This window comes from Suricata suricatta, chromosome 11, assembly GCF_006229205.1.
Source record: "Suricata suricatta isolate VVHF042 chromosome 11, meerkat_22Aug2017_6uvM2_HiC, whole genome shotgun sequence".
NCBI classification, from domain to species: Eukaryota; Metazoa; Chordata; class Mammalia; order Carnivora; family Herpestidae; genus Suricata; species Suricata suricatta.
Window position 1 is genome coordinate 59249789 of NC_043710.1, and position 14909 is coordinate 59264697.

General features: G+C 42.7%; 1 protein-coding gene across 1 annotated transcript in view; it reads right to left on the bottom strand.

The window, feature by feature from the left end:
* GAB2 (GRB2 associated binding protein 2) overlaps window positions 1-14909 on the bottom strand; it is a 56233-nt gene that overhangs the window by 7820 nt on the left and 33504 nt on the right. Inside the window, exon 3 of the mRNA XM_029915063.1 lies at window positions 1069-1661. Within this exon, the coding sequence (XP_029770923.1) occupies window positions 1069-1661 (593 nt within the window). The remainder of the gene's footprint in view (window positions 1-1068; window positions 1662-14909) is intronic.

Below are 14909 nucleotides of genomic sequence, written 5' to 3' on the forward strand. Positions count from 1 at the left end.
CGACAGAGGATCCCTTCTGAGCTACTTCTCCCTTTAGGTATCGGACTCTCCCTTAACTCCTACACGTCTGAACACGTGTCCCACTCCCCACCACCATCTCTCATACAAATACTATAGGAATAAGGATACTTGACTAATTTATATGTGTTGGTTTTATTTCCCCAGCTAGATGTGAGCTCTCTGAAGGGTAGGGACATGTTTTATATACGTCTGTATCATGTCAATTCCAAAGCACAAGGTGATTGCTTGCACAGTTGACAGACTGAAAGAGTACTGTGCCGAGACTCAGGACCCCGAGTCCAAGTCCCACTTCTGCCACTGACGGACTCTGCAACCCTGAATATGTCTCTTAACTACCACGGGCCTCAAGTGAAATGGGAGACTGCAGCTTCGTAAGACCCACCAAACTCTTACGGTCACTACGTGGCTTCAGCAACAGGATGGGTTAGAGCAGACTTTGCAAGCTATTCGGCAAGATGCAAAATGAAAGGAATTGATATTACTGTAGCCCTTCATCCAACAGAGGTGGCTTACACCCAGCTGGAATGTGCTCATAGGGAATCAATGATAAAATGTATATGCTTCAGAGACAAGTTCAGACTTTAACCAAAGAGTTTCAAGTGTGGCTCAGAAAATATTTAGCAGCTCAAAATTTGTTTTAGTAGTCTGACAGTCCACATGGGTTTGGTTTCCTGTTTGAAGTGGTCGTCTAAATTTATTTTTTCAGTCTTTGGTTTTATATAAAAATGAATCAAATACTATGATTTGGACTTTGAAACCCATAATAACCTACGCTGTGGTTAACCAAAATGTTCCATCTCCCTCAGGAGAACAGTAATTTCTCTCAGACAGAGGCGGCCACACTCCTGCACTGCAGAGTCTGCTACTAGCCTCCAGTGCTGGACGACCAGCTGGGAAGGGGTCTGGGTACAAGACATCTGAACCCGTGAGTCAGGGACCCAGGTGAGCCTAGGTCATCCCAGGCCTGGATGACCAAGGCTAGCACCTTACTGAGAACTGTCACGCTCCCTCCCTTTCCCCAGGGTGGCAGCTGGGGTTTACACCAACCTCGATGGAGCCGGCTGCTGTCCATTGCCGGGAGGGTATTGCGCCTGGGGATGGTGGCAGCGGCAGAGACGGATCTGCTGCTCTCACTGACTGGAGGTCTCTGTTGAGGGCTGCCCCATTGAGGTGTTTCTGCCTGACTTGGCTTGGGGGGCCGGGGAGGAGGAGCTATGGCCGAATCCCCAGGGGTGGCCACTGCCATGGCATTGTGGTTCTTGTCCAGCGTGAATGTCCTAGGGATCTGGTAGGCTGAGAGTGGGGTGCCTGGAACGTCCATATTGTCCACCAGGAGGTCCCCAAACTCCCGGCATAGAGTGTTGCTGGGTGTCTTGAAGGTGTATATGTCCTCATTATCGGTCTCAGAGCCTGTGAGGCTGCCCTTGGTATGGCGGTGGGAGGCCAGACTCCGGGGGAGGTCGTAGGTACTGTCTCTGAATTCTGTATTGTGCCGGCTCGGCTTGGGGAGGCTATAGAAGCCATGGACTTGACCGCTGACCCCGTTGACGCAGTGTCCATTGCCCTGGGCAAGTTTCTGTACAGCTGTGTCACTCCTCATGAGAAATGAGGTCCTGGTGCCCTGAGAGAAGCTGGCACTCCTACAAGAGAGAAGAAAGGAAGGGACAGGGCTGGTCAGAGGTGGCCAGGACTGTCTAGCGGGGAGGCAAGCTGGCTTGTTCATAGCCCTGGATGGCTGACTGGTGAGTCACAACAAGCTGAGGAGGCAGGTTGGTTTATCTTGATTTACTAGCTTTGTGACTTTAGGCAAAGCACTGTCTCTTTCTGAGCTTCAGTGACTGTATCTACAAAAATGGTGATTAAAAACATACTTTAGGGGGACCTGAGTGGCTCAGTCCATTAAGCTTCAGACTTCGGCTCAGGTCACAATCTTATGGTTCATGAGTTCAAGCCCTGCATGGGGCTCACTGCTGTCAGCACATAGCTTGCTTTGGATCCTCTGTCCCTCTCTCCCTCTGCCCTTCCCCTGCTCGTGGATTCTCGTTCTTCCTCAAAAATAAACATTAAAAAAAACCCATACTTTGAAGGTTTAGAAATTTGACTACAGTATATCGAATATATAGATGTTCAATGGTGTTAGCATTTATCCCCCCTCGACCCCTACCCGGCTGTGACTGGCAGAGGTCGTTCTTACCTCGCGCCCCTCTGGATAAACAAGGCACCGGTACCACCCACTTGTTTGCTGCTGTAAGTACCACAGAATACATACATGTGTATACAGAAGCCATGAGACAGTGGAAAGAACCCTTAAATTGGTGTCACAAACTAGCAAACAAGCCATTTATTTTGTGTGTCAATTTTCCCGTCAGCCTTTTGGAGGTTATAGGCTTCTTTACGAATCTGATTAAAAGTTATTGTCTCTTCCAGGGCGCCTAGGTGGCTCAGCTGGTGGAACATCTGACTCTTGATTTCAGTTCAGGTCATGATCCCAGGGTTGTGGGATTGAGGCCCATGTCAGCCTCTGCACTGAGCATGGAGTTTGCTTGAGATTCTCCCTTTCCCTCTGCCCCTCTCCCTGGCTCATGCTCTAAAATAATGTAAAATAGAATAAATAATAGTTAAAAAATAATAAAAGTTCTTGGCCCTTCTTACCAGCACGAAGCAAATCCTGTATACATACAAATCTGCACGTTACAGCTGGGGTGGGCGAGGAGCTACAGCCCTCTGAGGTCGACCCATGGAAACTGCCTCACAGCAGCTCTTTCAGCTCTTGAGGAGCTTGTTATTTATGGATGTGGCCACCAGATGGTGATAGAAAATAGGGCCCAGTAGTTTAGAAAGAGGACGAGACCACAGGGCTAGTCTAGGCCAAGCTCCCTTGTAAACTTGCATCCTTGACCACTTGGGGAGTTTCAGTTCCCAAACCTTCAGCAGCCCTCCTCTCTAGGCCTCAGGGTTCCTTCTCCTTTTCTATTCCATTTCACACGCATAACCAAGCCAAGTGCCATGGGCCTAGGTGACAGAACACCTCGCCTTTAGATGACGGAGGGCTTGGAACAAAGGATGGGGGGCCAATGGTACATAGACGGTTGAATTCCCCCACTGGGACAATGACAATGAAATGTCTGTTCATTTAGCAAACATTTACTGATGTCCTCTTTTCCATGTGGGCTGGGCACAATGGATACTCAGATGCCTCCTGTCCTGGGGGACAGAGTGGTAGAAGAGGTGACACGCATACAAATCATTACAATCACATGGCTGGGTACTTAGCTTTAGGCAGATGTATACTAACCCTCCCTGGCGATGGTGGTAGAGATGTCAGGGGAAGCTTCTTTAAAGATCTTACCTTTGAGTGGCTCTTGAAATTGGCCAGGCAAAAAGCAAGAGAAGGAGAAAGGCGTTCTAGTTAGAGGTATGCAGAAGTAGAATACAACCTAGCCAGGTGAAGGAGCTGCAAGTTGCTCAGGCTGGAACAAGTGCGTTCGGAGGTGCGGCTGAGCAGTGACAGTGGAGGGCCAGGCTGGGGCTGCTGGGAACGGGGGCCCCTGGAGGATTGTAAGGTGGGGTGGGGGTGGGGAGCACATCACACATATCCTGCAGTAACCTTCAAACCTTGTTCAATCTTTCACATAATTTGATTCCAACCTTAACCTTATTCAAGAATGAACTTATCTTCCTGACTGTCGGTCTTAGGACACCAGTCACTCAAGCCAGGAACCCGGGAGCTACCACATTATAACTTCTCCCTCGATAACCCTATCAGGTCCTACCGAATCCACCCCAGTTCAGGTCCTCCTGGTTTTTCTTCTGCATAAATGAAAGGGCTAGTAACGTGTCTCCCTCTAACATCTTCCGGGACCTCTCCGCTCCTCCCTGCCTCCTACAGACATTTACTCTCCGGAGGTCCCAGCTTACACATTTCCAACACTGTCCCACCGCCTTCAGAACTAAGCTGTATTCCGGCTCTAATTTACCTCTCCAGTCTCTTCTCCATTTCCCTTCCCACTCTGAACCCACTCAGCAAACTCCGCTTGCTCCCAGTGCGCCCCAAGCAGCTGCACTTCTGGGCTTGTGGCATCGTTCGCGCTGTCTCAAAGGCTCCCCGCTTCAGTCTGGCGAGCTCCTGCTCCTATTTAGCCCTTAAACTCAGCTCAAACGACATGCCTCTTGACGCTGTTTCTGACCATGCTCTGCCTCCAACAAGCACAATCACTTGCTCCCCTGTGCTCTTGGAGCAGGTAGCAATGGTTATCTGTGTCTGTTACCACTGGCACCTGTCCCCTCCACCAGACGGAGGTTTCCTCCAGGAAAGAAACTGTCTTATCATTCTTCCTTCCTCAGCCCCTGGATTAGTGGTGTCACAGGGAGAATGATGAATAAATGCCTGTTGAACGGACAAGCCAATGAACGTATAAGTACATGAATGAATAAGAAAAGCGTTGGTGCGGCCGTCCTGTCTCCCGAGCTGGGCCACACTCTAGATCAGACCTTCCCCCTTCAGAACCACTAGCTGCTGTCCCGTCATCCTCCTCTTCAGCTACGGAGCTACTCACTTATCCCTAAATGTGTCCCACACAATCTATGCTCCAGCCCTGGGCTGGCATTATTACCTTTCTCTGGAAAGCTTCCTTGATGCGTCTGAATTTTACACAAAGTACAAAAAAAAAATTAAAATAAGGCCCTTTTGCTCCACAGAGGTGTGAGAGGCCTTCTAATTCTCCTCCTCACGTTTTACTCCTTCTCTTGTGCTCCCACCACTCACTGTGCTTCTACCAGAACACTCGCTCCGCCTCGTGTGAAAGCCGTCGGGCCGGGTCTCATGCTTCCCCCTGGCCCGTGTCCTGGCACCGTGCCCGGCGAGTGGTGGATCATGCCCGTACGTGATGAGGGGCGGTCATTACTTCAAGGGCCAGGTGAAAGGACTTACACAAGGGGAGCAAAACTGTCTGTGCAATTGGACAGCAGAGCTGGGTGCGTGCCAGCCTGGGGACGCTGCTCAGAGCAGTGCCATGGCCTGTCCCTGCTCTCGGCAGAGAGCAGGAGGCGCTTCTGAGCACTCGTCCTTCGTCCTTCGCTAAGTTTGTGTAAACCTCCCCCCAGGCCTGTGTCGCTGTGGTGTCCCCAGCTGCTTTCCTGGATGAATACTTGGACGGGGTGGGTTTCTTGCAGGAACGTCCTCACAGTTGACAGACAAGCATGCCTCCCACGTCTCACAGGAGAAAGAGTCGATGGCCGAGTTGTGCGGGGAGGTGATGAACACAAGCGCGTGGGGAGCAGAGACAAGTGTGAGAAAACACCCCCTCCAGCCAGCGCCAGGGCCTCTCGCTCCTATTCCTGAGGCTGTGGGTGGGTGGGTGGCGCAATCACATCACCTCTTGCTCATGCCCTGGTCTTAACACCTACCCCAAACCTCTCCCTTATCTTTTAGGAACGGTTTCCTAGTTTTCCTCACTGCTTTATTTTGCAATAGTTCTTTGGCATTTTTCCATACAATTTTAGGTACTGCACAACACCATGATTTCACCCTTCTAGACTCCAAGTACCTTAACAATGAGGAGCCCAGGTTGATTTTTAATGGGTATGTTCCCATTTAAGGAAAGCTAACACACAAACGATTGTAAGCAAATGAACCACCATTTGGTTCTGTAACTGTCACTGTCTTAAGAGGTCATGCGGACCATCTTCTGCATTTAACCCATCCCACACGGATCCTTCCGATGAGGGAAGAAAACTCAGCAAATGCGGTCTCACAATCTCTAAGAAGTGAGGTGATCTTTGCATCCCAAACCTTCTGGCTGCAAGTTGGAGCCCGCCTTCTCATTGTAGTTACAAAGCAAAGTTATATTATGAAACTAAAGGAAACTAAAAGTTGTATATTCTCTGCCTTTGGTCAATCAAAGCCACTGTCAAGTAAATGAGTCAGGGAAGTCTTAGAAATGATTAACCAAAGGTAAGGTCTCCAGTGACATTTATTTTACTTTTTTTTTTTTTTTTTAAATTTTAGACAGGGCACACTAGCAGGAAAGAAGGGCAAAGGGAGAGAGAGAGAATCTTAAGAAGCAGGCTGCCACACACTCAATGCAGAGCCTGACATAGGGCTCAACAGAACAATCCCTGGGGGTTGTGACCTGAGCTGAAATCGAGTCAGATGCCCAACCTACTGAGCCACCCAGGTGCTCCTCTGATGTTATTTTTCATTATTTCCATCTTTCTGCAGAATATTGCTGCAGAGTTAGTAACGCTTTCATTCCGGAATCTGATCACTTGAAATTTCACTCCCTGCCAACCCTTACCCAGGATTACAGCTTTCTAAGGCATGTAACTCACTGCAGTATATCTCCTGCTACAGGCTGAATAGACTCCTTGAAATAGGAAGACAGCAAAGTTCTAGAATCTGAAATGAGGCCCTAAAAGGCTAGAGGGGAAAAAATAAATCCAGGGACACTAATTGGTCCTCAAAGACTAAAAGGACTCTGCTTTTCTTGATGGTGTTTGTTTAAAACTCCTTCCTTGGCAATAGTTACTACTTTTGAGTAGTTACCTTATTTTCGTTCAGTGGAAGAGCTAGATTTTGAGAACTAAGTCATTTTAGCCAGGATGCATATCCAGTACTTGAAGGAAGAATAGTGTGTAAAACTGAAGTGAAAGTACTTATAAATAATTCATAGTTTTATCTTTTAGGGTGCTTAATTTACTGCACAGCATGTCAGGTTCCCCCATAAATGAAAAAAGGAATAGATAGATGGGTGGTTATTATTAGCCTCAGTGAATACTATTTAACTCTAATAATCTCAACAGACATTTATATCTATAGTAGGCAGGGATGAATGAGCTGGTTCTCTCTTACAAGTCCCTGCTTAGAAGTAACCCTATGAGGTTATCTTGGAGATCAAATGAAGGAACTAACGGGAGGGTGGTTTGTGAACTGTAAGGTGTGGTTGCTTTTCTCCAGAGCAAATCCATATCCTTGTTGATACTTGGTATTGTCAGTCTTTTTCATTTTACCTATTCTACTGGAGATGAAGCAAAATTGCTTGGAGGTTTTAATTCACATTTCCCTGGTGATCCAGCATCCTTCCGTTTGCCATTTCTGTATCTTTCTCTTTGTGAAGTGTTTATTCAAATCTTTTGCCCATTAAAAACACTGGGTTGTTTAAGTTGTAATAGTTCTTTATATTTTCTAGAAATAAAAGCTGTGTCAGATATATTTGTTTTGAATTTTTTCTATTTTGTGACTTGACATTTTGTCTTCTAAGGGGTGTTTATGAAGAGCAAAAGTTTTAATTGTGATTAGACTACTTTATTAATTTATTTTTCTTTTATGATTCCTGCTTTTTGTATCCTATTATAAAAATCTTTGCTTGCCTCAAGATCACAAAGATGTTTTCTTCTAGTAATGTCATAGTATCAGATTTTACATTTAGGTCCCTTTCACTTTTGAGTACTGTGATAGCAAAAACTTTTTATTATTGTTTTACAAATTCCTACATGGATATCCAGCTGCTCTAGCATCAGTTGTCGAAGAGACTTTAATTTTCTTGGGGCACTTGGGTGGCTCAGTCAGTTAAGCATCCGACTCTTGATTTCAGCTCTGTTCATGATCTCATGGTCGTGAGATTGAGCCCTGTGTGGGGCCCAGCACGGGGTGTGGAGCCTGTTTGGGATATTCTCTTTTTCTCTCTCTGCCCCTCCCCACCTCATGTGTGCACTCTTTCAGAATAAATAAACTTAAAATTTCTGTAAAAAGGAAAAGACTTTCATTTTCCTATTGGCATCTTTTTCAACACAGGTGCATGTGCACACACACTATTCTGTGCTAGTGAGCTTCGTGTGTTTATCTTTGCATCAGTACAACGCTGTCCTGATGAACCTCTGTTTTACTGCAAGTCTTGAAGTCAGGGAGTATAAATCCTCTAACTTTGTTGTTCTTCTTTTAAAAGTTATGGTTATTCTAAGTTATTTCATATAAACTTTAAAGTTAGCTTAACAATTTCTATGAAAAACCTTACTGAGATTTTTATTTGGACTGCAAGGGAGTTATAAATCAATTAGGGAAGATTTGCCATTTTAAGAACATTGGGTCTTCCAATTCACAACTACAGTCTATGACTCTCTGTAGTTAGGTCTCTAATTTCCCTCAACAGTGTGTGACAGTGATTTCAGTGAAGAGGTCTTGTGTGTCTTTTACATTCCTAAATAGTCCATGTTTTTTAGAGAATTTCTTTAAAGTTCATTTCCAACTGTTTGCTGCTAGTATGTAAAAATCAGTTTTTATATAATAATTCTTTGTCCTGTGATCCTGCTAAACTCACTATTCATTCTAGTAGTTGTTTTCTAGATTTTTTAGAATTTTTATATAAATAATCAAGTCACCTATAAATAGAGACAGTTCTCTATTTTTCTCATCCTTGTCCCTTTTATCCTGTGTCCCCTTACTGAACTGGCTAGAATCTCTAGCATGATGTTGAAAGGAAGTGGTAGAGCCAGCATTCTGTCTTTGTCCCCAGTATTATGAGAATATGCTTAAGATATCTCTGTTAGGTATGGTTATCCGCAGAAGTCTATTATTAGTTTGAAAAAGTTCTCCTCTATTTATAGTTTTCTAAGAAAATTTTTTATGAAGAGGCACTGAGTTCTGTCAAATGCTTTCTCTGCATCTACTAAGGTGAGGGATTATATTATTTTGTTCCTTATTCTCTTAATGTAATGAATTACATTGGTTGGTTTCTTAATGTCAAACCCAACCTTGCATTGCTGGGATGAACACTACTTTATCATGATGTCTTTTTTAAAAATGCTTATTTATTTTTGAGAGAGACAGAGACAGAGAGACAGCTAGACAGAGACAGAGAGAGCACACAAGCAGGGGAGAGGCAGAGAGAGAGGGAGACATGGAATCTAAAGCAGATTCCAGGCTCTGAGAGGTCAGCACAGAACCCAACACGGGGCTCTAACTCATGAACTGCTAGATCATGACCTGAACTGAAGTTGGGATGACTCAATTGAGCCACCCAGGTGCTCTACTTTATCATGAGGTCATAACCTGAATGATGTATATATACATATATTCTCTAATATAATTAAATTATTCCTAGCACACACACACACATTAAATATATACTTTTAAATTGGATTTGATTACTAATATTTTTTGTAGAATAAAGGATTTCTGCATCTATATCCACAAGGAATATTGCCTTCCAATTTTCTTTCCTGTAATCTTTGTCAGGTTCATAAAGGGTTATTTTGGTCTCAAAAAATGAGTTGCAAAAGGACTCCTTCCTCTTCTGTTTCCTGAAAGAATGTGGGTAATATTTATGTTATTTTATACTTGAATATTTGATAGAATTCACCAGTAAAACAACCTGGGCCTGGTTTTCTAGGTACTTATCCAAGGGAAATAAAGCAAATGTGTACATTGAGATTTGTTAATGACTGCTTCTGTACAAACGCACCTTAATTTGTAATAGCAAAAGCTGGAAACAGTCCAAGTGCTCCTCAATACAGGAATGGATAAATAAATTGTGATATATAGGTACACTGAATTACTACTTAGCAAATAAAAAGGAACAACTAATGATCCATGTAACAACATGGGTGAATCTCAAAAGTATTATGTTGATTGAGAGAAGTCAGGAAAAAAAGTAAATACTATAATGATTCTACTCAAGTAAAATTCTAGAAAATGAAAACTAATGTAGCGATAGAAATATTGTTGGTAGTTCCTGAGGGATGAGATAGAAGGAAGGATGGATTACAAAGGGGCATGAGGAAACTTAATACATTTTGACAATGACTATACTTCAATTACCTTCCAAAAATTATTGAAAATGAGAAGTATAGTAATGTATGGGTCAGTATCAAGTGGTCTAACATATGAAGAATATAGAAGGAATGCAGAGATGGAATGGGGCAGGAAAAAATACTTGAAGAAATCCTGTTAATTTTGTCATACTGGATCAAAAATAGCAACAAATAGAATCAGAAAGTAAATGAAGCCTAAATAAAGAAAAACACACCTAGGAATATTGTAGTCAAACTGCTGAAGGCCAAAAGAAAAAAAAATTAAAAAGTCATAGAACAGTCATAAGCCCACACGACCAAAGCAATCTTCCAAACAAAGAACAAAGTGAAAAGTCTCATACTTCCTGACTTCAAAGCATATTATTATAAAGCTACAATAATTAAAAGTGTGATACTGGCATAAAGATAGATGTCTAGACCAATGGAATAGAATAAAGAACCTGGAAATAATCCTCACGTATATGATTTAATGATTGTCAGCACAGATGCTCAGACCATTCAACAGGGAAAGGCCAGTCTTCTCATCAAATGGTGCTGGGAAAATATGCAAAGAAATTAAGTTAGATCTGTATTTAGATCATATGTAGAAAATAAACAAAAAATGGATCAAAGACCTAAACAAAAGACCTAAGTCTATAAACTCTGAGAAGAAAACGTAAGATGAAAAGCTTCCTGACCCTGGATTTGGCAATTATTTTTTTCTACGTGACATCAAAAACACAGGCAACAAAAGTAAAAATAGATAAACTGGATTGCATCAAAATGTAGAACTTCTGTGCATCAAAGGACATAATCAACAGAGTGAAAGGTAACCTATAGAATGGGGGAAATATCTATAAATCATATATTTGGTAAGGGGTTAATATCCAGAATATATAAAGAACTTCTACAACCCAATAACAACAACAAACCAACCAGATTAAAAACAAAATGGGCAGAGGCCTACATAGACATTTCTCCAAAGATCTGCAAATAGCCATCAAGACATGAAAAGAAGCTGAACATCACTAATCATTATGAAAGTGCAAATAAAAACCACAGTGAGATACTACTCACAGACATTAGGATGGCTATTATCAAAAAAACAGAAAGTGACACATATTGGCAAGGATATGGAGAAACTGTAACCCTGTGCACTGCTGTAAAATGGTGCAGACTATGAAAAACAGTATGGCAGTTTCTCAAAAGGTTGAGGATGTAATCACCAAAGGACCCAGCAATTCTATGTCTGGGTATACACTCAAGGTAACTGAAAGCTGAGTCTTTGAAGAGTACCTGTACACCCATGTACAGAGCAGCGTTATCCAAAATAGCCAAGAGGTGGAAGCAATCAAGATACCTATTTATGGCTGAAGTAAACAAAATGTGGCACATCCACGCAATGAGATATTATTCGGTCATAAAAAGGATGGTAATTTTGACATATGCTACAAAATGGATGAACTTTGAAGATATTATCCTAAGTGAAAAAAGCCACTTGCAAAAAGACACATACTATATGGTTCCATTTATATGCGTTACCTAGAGAATTCAAATTCATACAGATGGTAGAAAGGACATTGTCAGGGAGTAGGGGAAAGGGGAAATGGGGAATTTTTAATGGGTGGAGGGTTTGAGTTTTGTAAGATGAAAAGAGTTCTGGAGACTGGTTGTATAACAGTGTGAAAGTACTTTACATAACTGAACTGTACACTTAAAAATAGCTGAGATGGTACATTTTATGTTTTGTGTATTTCACAATTTTTTTTAAAAGGAGAAAAAAACATTTAGAGGAAGAAAGATACATTGCATATAGGATTTTAAGAATAAAAATAATATCTGACCTCTCATCAGAAACCATGGAGGGCAGAAGATTATAGGATGGCATACTTTAAAATGCCAAAAGAAAATAAAACCATCATTCCAGAATTTTATATCCAGCAAAAATATCTGACAAAAATGAAGGTGAAATACAGATCTTTCCAGATAAATGAAAATTGGGAAAGCATGTCAAAAGGGGACTTATATGGTAAGAAATGGGAAAGGAAGCACTTCAGGCTGTAGAGTAAACCAGGTGAAAACCTCACTAGACAATGTTTAATATTTGCTTTCAAAACGTATGTATGTTGAGGAACTTGGGGGGATTATGCAGGTAATTATTATTTCTGGTGCTCTTCCTTCATTCCTGAAGATTTTAGTTTCCTTTTGGTACTATCTTGCCTCAGCCTGAAGCTTCCTTAGCCCTTCTTTAAATCCCATCTCCTGCAAATTCGCTTATTTTTCTTTCATCTGAAAATCTCTTGATTTCATTTTGATTCCTAGAGAATAATTTTGCAGGATTTAAACTTAGGGTTGATAGTTTTTTTCCTTTCCCTTAATTTCAAATGCATTTTCCTTTATTATATGGAATATGTTATAATATAGGCTTTTAAATTTGTGTCTGATAATTCCAACATCTGGGTTATGTTGGGGTTGGCATCAGTGATCTCCCTTGAGAACAGGTTACATTTTGCTGGTTCTCTGTATGCTGAGACATTCTGGGTTATATGCTTAATGTTGTGATATTATGCTGTGTGAACTCCGAGTTCTGTTTCAATCCTCTGGAGAACGCAGAGGTTTTGTTTTGCAGGCAATCTACATGGTTAGATTCAGGCTGCAAGGGCCGTCTCTCCTTCTGTGCGTGAGGTCGTGCTGGTGTGGTCTGCCCCACATCGTACAGCTCATGGTGAGCCTGAGACTTGTGTGGTTTCCAGAAGTAGGAAATCTCTTCTCCAGCTCTCCTCCCGCTGGGTACTCTACTCCTTTCCAGCCCCTAAAGGGCTCCTTTCCTGGTTCCTCTGCCCAGAATGACAGGGTTTCCATCACAGTCGCAGCTGCTTGTTCCACGATGTGCGAGTGGGGCCGCCTTCGGGGCAATTCCACGGGGTACATAAATTCACCTTGTGAGGCTGTAGCGCCAAGTTTTGCTCCCCTTTAAAATTTGCCTCATCTCATTTTTCTAGAATCAGAACGATGACAGGGTAATTGTAATTGTCCACAGTGTTCAGCTGTGACCCGTGGGAGGCTGTTTCTGCCACCACACAGGAACTAGAACTCCTCAGTTGCTTTCCAGAGTTTCTCTCTCTCTCTCTGCTGAATCTCACCGTCTCTTCACTCAGTATCCAGTTCCCCACCCCCCAGATTATAGCAATTAACACACTGATTTTAATGTATTTGTATGCTGCTAGCTTCTTTGAAAAGTCAAATCTCTCAGTTTCTGCCTGCTTTGTGATTGCTCTTCAGCCTTCAGTGCCTTCAGACGGTTGTTTTTTTATATTGTGCTTGGAGTTCATGACTGTTATAGTAACATGCAAACTACTCCAACACTTCCAGAAACTATATGGTGTTTCTAGACCGAAGAAAGCTTCCTTCCCACCCTCCATCGCTTGGGAATTCTGCAAACATTGTTTGAACTTAATTTTTCCAAAAGTCTCCAAGATCCTGCTCATCACTCTCTTGTTCCCACACCCACACGAGTGAAAGCAGAGACACGGAGACAGCACAGCTTGGTCAGGGGCCCACGGTAGAGCTGCTTCCCCAGCTGCAGATAAATCTGGTGTCCACTATTATGTTGACTCTTGATGACACAGATGTGTTTAGATATTTTTTATGCACCTACCCTATGCCTTTAGTCCTGTCTTCAAAGTACAGTAATATATTATAATAAATATCCACGATATGAAGCAGAGAATTGCAGATGCTATGAGAGAGAGAATAAAAAATTGCTGTGGGAATCTGGAGAAGAAATAAATTTCATCTAGGAAAATGAGCAGAGGTCTTACAGAGGAGGGGGGTACAGAGAGTGGGCCCCAACTGCTAATTCAAGCAGAGACATTTCTGTATCTGTTCTCTGTTGCTTTAGCAGCAGCCTGGGAGTGGGGTGGTGGCGGTTGTTAGTAGTACACAGAGCCTCTCCTTACAGTGTGATCTGCAGACCAGCTGAACTGGCATCATCTGCAGTTTGGCAGACAGGCAGGATCTCAGAACCCCCTCCAGGCTCGCTGAATCAGAATCAGCATTTCAACCAGATCCCCAGGTATTTCCTTTGCACTTTGAGAGGCATTAATAGAGAGTACACTGTCTTTTGCTAGAACTATGATTTGAAGACCTCCCCTTCTGTACTCTCAGGCAATCATACCTGCAGTAGAGGGGGGTGTGGAGAAGAAATGGTAATATGTACTGAGGACATAATACTGGGTATATTTATTCTGTCATTTTATGCTCGTCAGTAAACCTCAGAATTAGTTACTTCCATGCTACAGAAAAGGAAATTGAAGCTTAAGAGGTTAAATAACTCACCCGAGATCACAAGGAAAGTAGCAGAACCTGAATTTGGACCCATATTTGATGGACTCCAAAGCCTGTGATCTGCTTCTGGTCACGCCCACTGCCTGTCTCTGACGTGTGATTCAGGAGAATCAGTGCGGTTTACGGCGCTGCTGCCAACTAGTGCAGTGATCTTGGTTAATTTGCCCTACTTTTTTTTTTTTTTTTTTTGAACTCAGCTCCTTATGTCCAAGTTGATGGTGTTTATAAACTAGTGAAAGTTCACAAATGAATGAATCCTGAAGCAAATGAAAATGGGGACTTGAGGCAACCTTAAGACTGAGTGCTGGGAGCCTCTGTTGTGTGACAGTGAATGACTCAGAGACCCAGAACTCTGCGCACTGCAGAGTCCAGAACCAGAAACGAGCAGACCTAGTTTCTAGCCCTATCTCTGTCACTTCTTCGTGGTGAGCCTCATTTTCTTCATCTATGAAGCGGAGAGAAGGGAGCTAGATTGGCTACCTCTCAGTGCCTTTGGTCACATGAGATTGTACATGAAAATGTTCCATGATGTGATATATAGTTCCCTAATTGCCTTAATTTTTGTAACACAAATTAGGTATTTCTAAATTAATTAAGAAATGTGATTTGTCAAAACAAATAATCCAGTGAAGAAATGGGCAGAAGATATGAACAGACACTTCTCCAAAGAGGACATCCAGATGGCCTACAGACACATAAAACGATGCTCAACATCACTCATCATCAGGGAAACACAAATCAAAACCACACTGAGA